General features: G+C 51.8%; 1 protein-coding gene across 1 annotated transcript; it reads right to left on the bottom strand.

Annotated features, from left to right (window-relative positions):
- Positions 1-2082: 2082 nt before the first annotated feature.
- Positions 2083-5112, bottom strand: LOC119400047 (uncharacterized). Its single transcript, XM_037666966.2, has one exon. The coding sequence runs from the start codon at positions 4841-4843 to the stop codon at positions 2654-2656; it is 2190 nt and encodes a 729-aa protein (XP_037522894.1). The 5' UTR covers positions 4844-5112; the 3' UTR covers positions 2083-2653.
- Positions 5113-6411: the final 1299 nt, after the last annotated feature.

The raw sequence follows: 6411 nt of genomic DNA, 5'->3' as shown, positions 1-6411 counted from the left end.
TCACCGCCCAAGCAAGACGTACAGACGGTTAACCAGCGAAGCTGAAACGTGCGGCCCCGGTCTTTTCACTAGGTTAATCCCGACGGTTCGTTAAAGTCTTTCTCAATAATTGGCTATATATGTCCAGAAATCTTAATCGGTGTTTGCCGTCCTTGTGCACTATTCTACGTGTTAATGGACCAATGGTGAGTAGTGGGGCTTGCCGAATTGCTGTGGCGCATACGCACTAGGAGTTTTCGTGTGCACAGAACAGACAAATTTTGGTTTCGCCTAGCGATATACAGGTTCGTTGTTAGACCACTTAACAAAGCCTGAGCAGGTGCTACTGAACTTCACAATGTCGCGGCAGGCTGTGCAGGATCATCAGTGCCTTGCCATTGTTTTTTTTTCATTTTTTGCGTCCTTTTCAGGCTTTCCCAACATTCTACCATAGTAAAAGCAGCCATTTTGCTGCTTTGGTAGTAATCAACCGACAGAGCTTAATTATCCTCATTTGTCATCCCTATTAATCAACCGACAGAGCTTAATTATCCTCATTTGTCATCCCTACTCCACGATACCAGACTGACAAATTTAGAGACTTGCATCTGCAGTCTTTGGACTGACAAATTTAGAGACTTGCGTCTGCAGTCTTTGGACTGACAAATTTAGAGACTTGCGTCTGCAATCTTTGTAGGAACCGTCCACGTCCTACTGCAATTCTTAGAGAATGCACCGGAGGAAGCTGCAGAACTCGCTCTAAACTCCAGGCCAAACACCACGGCAACGACTGTTTCACTCTACCTCAGTAACGAAATGTTAGCCTCTCAATAGTGACGATCACAATAGCGGCACCTAATAAAAAAAATTTAAGTTCCGCACACAAAAGGGCAGGTGAAAGACAGTCGTGCTAGCTGGTTTCTGCTCAAACCACCGTATGTACTTTTCTTGGGTTAATGTGAACACTAGGCATATTGAGAGCTAAAGGCTTGTCGTTACTACCTAGAACAGTGGTTCCCAGCCATGTATTTTTCGAGGACCCCTTGTAGACTGGTGGAAGTGATGAGGGACCCCTTGCATTGAAAAGAAAGGGGGGGGGGGTCATAAATTAACACAACATTCACTGTGAAATAGGTGCCTTTTGTTTCTCCCTGGCAAAGAATGGTCAAACTACAGTGCCACCCCAATTCAATCGCAACAGCTTGTCAATAAGTTGTGCAGTCGAGAGCCATAGTCAACCTGTTTCTAGCCATGTTTAAGCTTCAAATATGCAAGCCTGGAAAAAGCATGCTTGCATGCATATGTCATGGGAAACTGCAGCAAAAGCTTTACAGCCATCTCATGGAAAAGGGGAAACATAAGTCGGATCTGCCGCAATGCAAGGTTGTTACGCGGTGAAGCATGCAAAAAATCGGAAGGGGCTGCGGTCACAGGACATAGTGTGGCTCCAAAAAACGTTTTTTTGTTCTGTTTTTATGGGGATGGGTTTCGCAGACCCCTAAAAATGCCTTCCCTGATCCCCTGGCATACGCAGACCCCAATTTGAGAACCACTGACCTAGAACATTACGTTTGACTGGGCAGCGATGTCAGAATCTCTAATGAAATTTACCAGGACGTTCAAGTTTCCAGCCTGTCAGAATCTCTAATGAAATTTACCAGGATGTTCAAGTTTCCAGCCTAAAACCAGCAACACAAACATGTGTCTGTATGGAGAAAGTCAACTCTCTGAAACACTCGAGAAGCGCTTGACGCCATGAAAGTGAGTAAGCGCTATTGTATGGAGCATTCATGCAAATTCTCTGTGGGAGGGACAGCGATGGCTGTTGGTGGAGTTAACATTATTTCTTAGGTTCTAATCGACCATAGCCGCCATGGAGAAAGCGTGGGGGGCGACTGCATGTCGTTGCACGAGGAAATTAAACTGTTCCCAACAAAACAGGTGCCAACAATCGATGCAAGTGTTCTGCAAGAAAAAGAAAGCTTTTGTCCTTCACTAACAATAGTGTAAACCAACTTCCATTCAAACAACGTTTTTCACATGCCTCGAAACATTAGCCAACGACTGGGTCGCGTAGACAAGCATTCAGACTAAAGAAACGCCGAGGATAGTGATTACAATGGCACACATCAGTCTACACACATGTTGAGGCAAAATATTATGGTGAGGATTCAAAAAAAAAAAGGAACCGAAACTAACTGCCTCTGCCTGTGACAACGAGACGTAACAGGCCACGCACGTCGAGACAATGGCTGATTCACGGCAAGTTGCAGCAGTACACAGCCATTGCCGTTACCATCACCACAGTGAAAACGTCTACACCTACACTCAATACTACCGCATGCAAAAACTTCAACGATTCAATAACAGTGCCCTCGAAGGGTCGCCAATTTACACTACTGCTATTCTGTCACTTTGTGAAAGCAAAGAAACACGATTTGAATGCATCCGGTCTCCAAATCATGGCGCAAAAGTGCGGAACTCCTGTTTGGATTGGCTACGCATGCAGAAAAAGTGGCCAAAAGTCGGCTCCTGCACCAGCCGTCAGGAAGTGCTATGTACCTGTACACAAGGCAGGTGTGTGCAGTGCTGGTGCGCAAAAAGCGGCACAGCTCGACGGCACGCAACTTCGAACCCACTCCACTTATCTACGGCACATGAACAAAAGCCACGCCTACTGCGGATCCAGGATGTCGCCCACCTTGAGGTACTGCCGTATGCACAACCAGCAGTCCCGACCGAGGTCGACCAACTGCGTCTGACCATCATCACGCCTGTGGCAAGCCACGCTTTCCTTCACCACCCCTGCCATGCGCATGAACTCATCCAGCTCGGAAAAGCTCTTGAGACTGTTCTTGATCCGCAACGCGGCCTCGCCCTCGTCGACGGATGCAAGCTCCTGCACTTTCGTCACCAGTCCGGGGTTGAAGTGCACCTGCTCGGCGGCTGCCGCGCAGTACTTGTGCCTCGTCCCTGCGACAAAGTGGGCCGCGCGCGTCACCAGCGAGAAGTTGCGCCGCACCACATCCGCGACGGTGAACCAGTCGGCGCCAAGCTCGCGCCGCTTGCTCAGGCGCATGCTGAGGAGCGTGTAGTTTGTGGAGAAGCTGGGCGACAGCTTGCGCACCAGCAGGACGGCCGACTTGTAGTCGTCCGGGTAGAAGGACAGGTCACAGAGCGTCCGGCTGTGCTGGAGCATGTCGGCCAGCATCCCGGTTTCGGTCTCGTCGAAGCAGAGGCCCCCAATGAAGAGCCGGCGTATGCCCTTGTTGACGGACAGCGCTTGCACCAGCGCCCGCTCAGGCCGGTCGACGGCGTTCCAGCTCCCGGAGTCAAAGAAGAAGGTCAGCTCCAGCTCGCGGAGCACAGTCGTGCCCGTGATGTACTGCGCAATCAGGGAGCTCACCCGGTTGTTGAACAGTTCCTGGCTCACCCTCAGGCAGAGTGACGTCACGTGACTGCACGAGGGCAGCAGGCACAGCGTGGTATGCAGCGGGTCGAAGTCATGCAGGATGGTTGAGTCGACACTGATGCGGGACAGCTCCTTGCACTCGGTGAGCGTTGCAACTGGGTCCTGGATGACATGGTGGATGCCGAGGAAGAAGCGCTCTCGCATACCAGTCTCCCGGAGGGCCCGACATATCTCGGCCACGTCCTTGCGCCGGAGACGCTCGACGGTGATCTTCTTAAGGGAAGCATTGGAGGCGAGTGCCTTGAAGAAGGACCGACACTCGTCCGAGTTGAAGCAGGACATGTCCAGGGTGAGCTCGTCGAGCGTCTTGTTCTCGGTCAGAGCCACCAGCCAGGGTCGGATCCGGCTGGAGACGTTGCCAAAGTTCTCCATGTGCTGCATCTTCGAGTTGATGCAGCACTGCGGCGCGCGCTCATACCAGACGCAGCCGACCATGTGGAACCTCCTGAGTGTCTTGTTCTGACCCAGTAGCCGGGTGATGAGCTGGATGTTTTCGTTGTCCAGGGAGAACCGGATCAGGTTGAGCTCGGAGAGTGTGCGGTTGTGGAACAGTGCCCGGATGATGAGCCTCAGCTCGATGACGTTCTTAAGGTAACGTGACGTCACACTAAGCGTGTGCAGCGTCTGGTTTTCGCGCAGGTAGTCGGCGAACATGAAGCCGCACCGGGACGAGACCGGGCTCAGAATGCAGGTGTTGAGGGACAGCGTGGTGATGGTCTTGTTGCGCTTGAGTCCCTGGAGGATGACGACCGCGTCTTCGCGCTCGATGTGAAGGTGACTCATGGTGAGAGTCGTCAGCGACTCGGTGTTTGCCAAGAACTCAGAAAGGCCGTCGAGGAAGGTGCGATCGAAGTGAACTTGCCGGCACTCCAGCTCCCGGAGGTGGTTCAGGTGCGGCAACGCGGCTGCGAAGCTCTGCGAAGCGTACGTGTTCATGGTCAGTAGGCACAGCTTGAGCTTCCGAATGCTGGGGCTCTTTCGCAGCGCATCGCATATGAGTTGGTGGTGGCCCTTGAATATGTAGCCGTTCAGGTCCACCGAAACGATGCAGCGGTGTAGCGTCAGCAGGCGATGCAGGAGCGTGGCGGCCTCGTGCTTCTGTTCGGGCATCTCTAGGGGAACGTACGCACCGTGCATTTCGACGAGAAAGAGTTGACCCGGGGTGAGCTCCCTCAGTTCGAGTCCCACCTGCCAGAAGAACTCGTTCCACAGGTTAAGGTCTCTGAAGATGTCGCACAGGCGACCCTCGCCGCTCGTGCATCGGGTCCGGTAGTTGATGCTCGAGCCGGAGAAAAAGCTCTTGGCCAAGCGCAAGTTTGCGGAAAGTACGCTTGCTTTTTTCCGGGGGCCGCCCCATATGTCCAACATAAACTCGCGCTTACGCTTGGGCATGGCGACGGGATTCTGTTTCACGGATGGGACAAATCCGTTGGCGCGCGCGCACGGACTATATTACTGTATGCTGCGCGCCGCTACGGGATCATCGCTACGGGATCATCTGATCTTATAACGTGCAGCGACGGAGACATTACGTCGCAGTCCAAGGCGGGTTCTGTCAGTTCGACTCCACTGACATGCGAAACGACAAAATCCGGACAACGAACTGACGCAGCACGGACATTTTTTGTGGCGACGCGAGCGATGCTCCGGACGCGGCCATGATTGTTGTACACTTGTTGCCAGCAGCTGTAGCCATCGCGAGCCAGGCCAGAGGTAGCCATAAGATAGCCGTAAGTACATTTGCTAATGCCTGTCAAAGCCGGTTAGCCAAGGAGAGGGCGCTAGTTTCCTACTATTTCGTCAACTCGTGCTCTGGCAACATCCTTGCGCTGTAGACGCTGTAGAGAATCTACGGTCCCTAGGACCGTAGAGAATCTGTCGTGTAAGCTTTTTCTGACGAGATGAGCCAGAGCTTCATGTGAACCGTACATGTGCGTCATGGGCCAACACCCTCCTTTTTCTAGAGGATGTTGCATGGGCGCAGCAGGACAATGGGGCAACCGGGGTCACTCGCGATTATACCAACAACGCTGCGATGGAGGGGTGTGCCCAGCAGGGGCGTAGCCAAGGGGGGGGGGGGGGGGGGGTTGGGGGGGTTCAACCCCCCCCCCCCCCCCCCGAAATTTTTCAGTTTTGCTTGCGTATATAGGCAGGCACACATACAAACGCACGCACGAACATACATAAAGTATGGTTGAACCCCCCCCCCCCCCCGAAAATAATTTCTAGCTACGCCCCTGGTGCTCAGTGCGCGAAATTTAAACATATCGGGGCGAAAGCTTTATAAACGGTCGTGTCCCAGAATTGAGACTAAAGTTATATGAAAAAATTAAGACCATCAACCACTGAGATGTATTACTGCAGTAAGTCAAGCTCCTTCTGCGTTGTATGAGCTTGTACATTTCTTGTCACAGACTCACAGTTTAGTTTCTCAGTTGTCTGCATATATATGCTTGCAGTTTTGATTATAGCTGGGAAGAAAATGCTACTCTCGTTCCAACCGTGGTAGTGGTAGTGGTTGTGGTGAAAACTTGACTGACAGCGTACTGACCACCCGGTCGCGGTGAGGTCTATAGCATTCCCACTGTTTCCCGGTCCTACTGGATGGCCTGGATTTGGTCTTGGAAGTTCTGAGCTATACTCGGTTACAATCTAAGAAAAAAAAAAAAATGTCGGCTTCGCCCATAGCCATCGCTGTCCCTCCCACAGAGAATTTGCATAGATGTTCCAGCCAAAAGCGCTTACTCATTTTGGTGACGTCAAGCATTTCTCCGTGTTTCACAGTGTTGACTTTCCCATACAGGCACACGCTCGCGTCGCTAGTTTTACGTCGGAAACTTGAATGTACTGATAAATTTCGTCAGAGACTGACATTGCTGTTCAGCCAAACGTAAAGGTTTAAGTAATACCGACGGACCTTTACCTCTTAATATATGCGTAGCGTTTACATTAGCCGAGGA

This window comes from Rhipicephalus sanguineus, chromosome 7 (assembly GCF_013339695.2).
Source record: "Rhipicephalus sanguineus isolate Rsan-2018 chromosome 7, BIME_Rsan_1.4, whole genome shotgun sequence".
In the NCBI taxonomy this organism is placed as follows: domain Eukaryota; kingdom Metazoa; phylum Arthropoda; class Arachnida; order Ixodida; family Ixodidae; genus Rhipicephalus; species Rhipicephalus sanguineus.
This window is presented reverse-complemented; position numbering and strand designations above follow the sequence as displayed.

Excerpts from the sequence above, each read along its gene's own strand:
- LOC119400047 (XM_037666966.2), bottom strand. The coding sequence starts at position 4,843 with ATGCCCAAGCGTAAGCGCGAGTTTATGTTGGACATATGGGGCGGCCCC.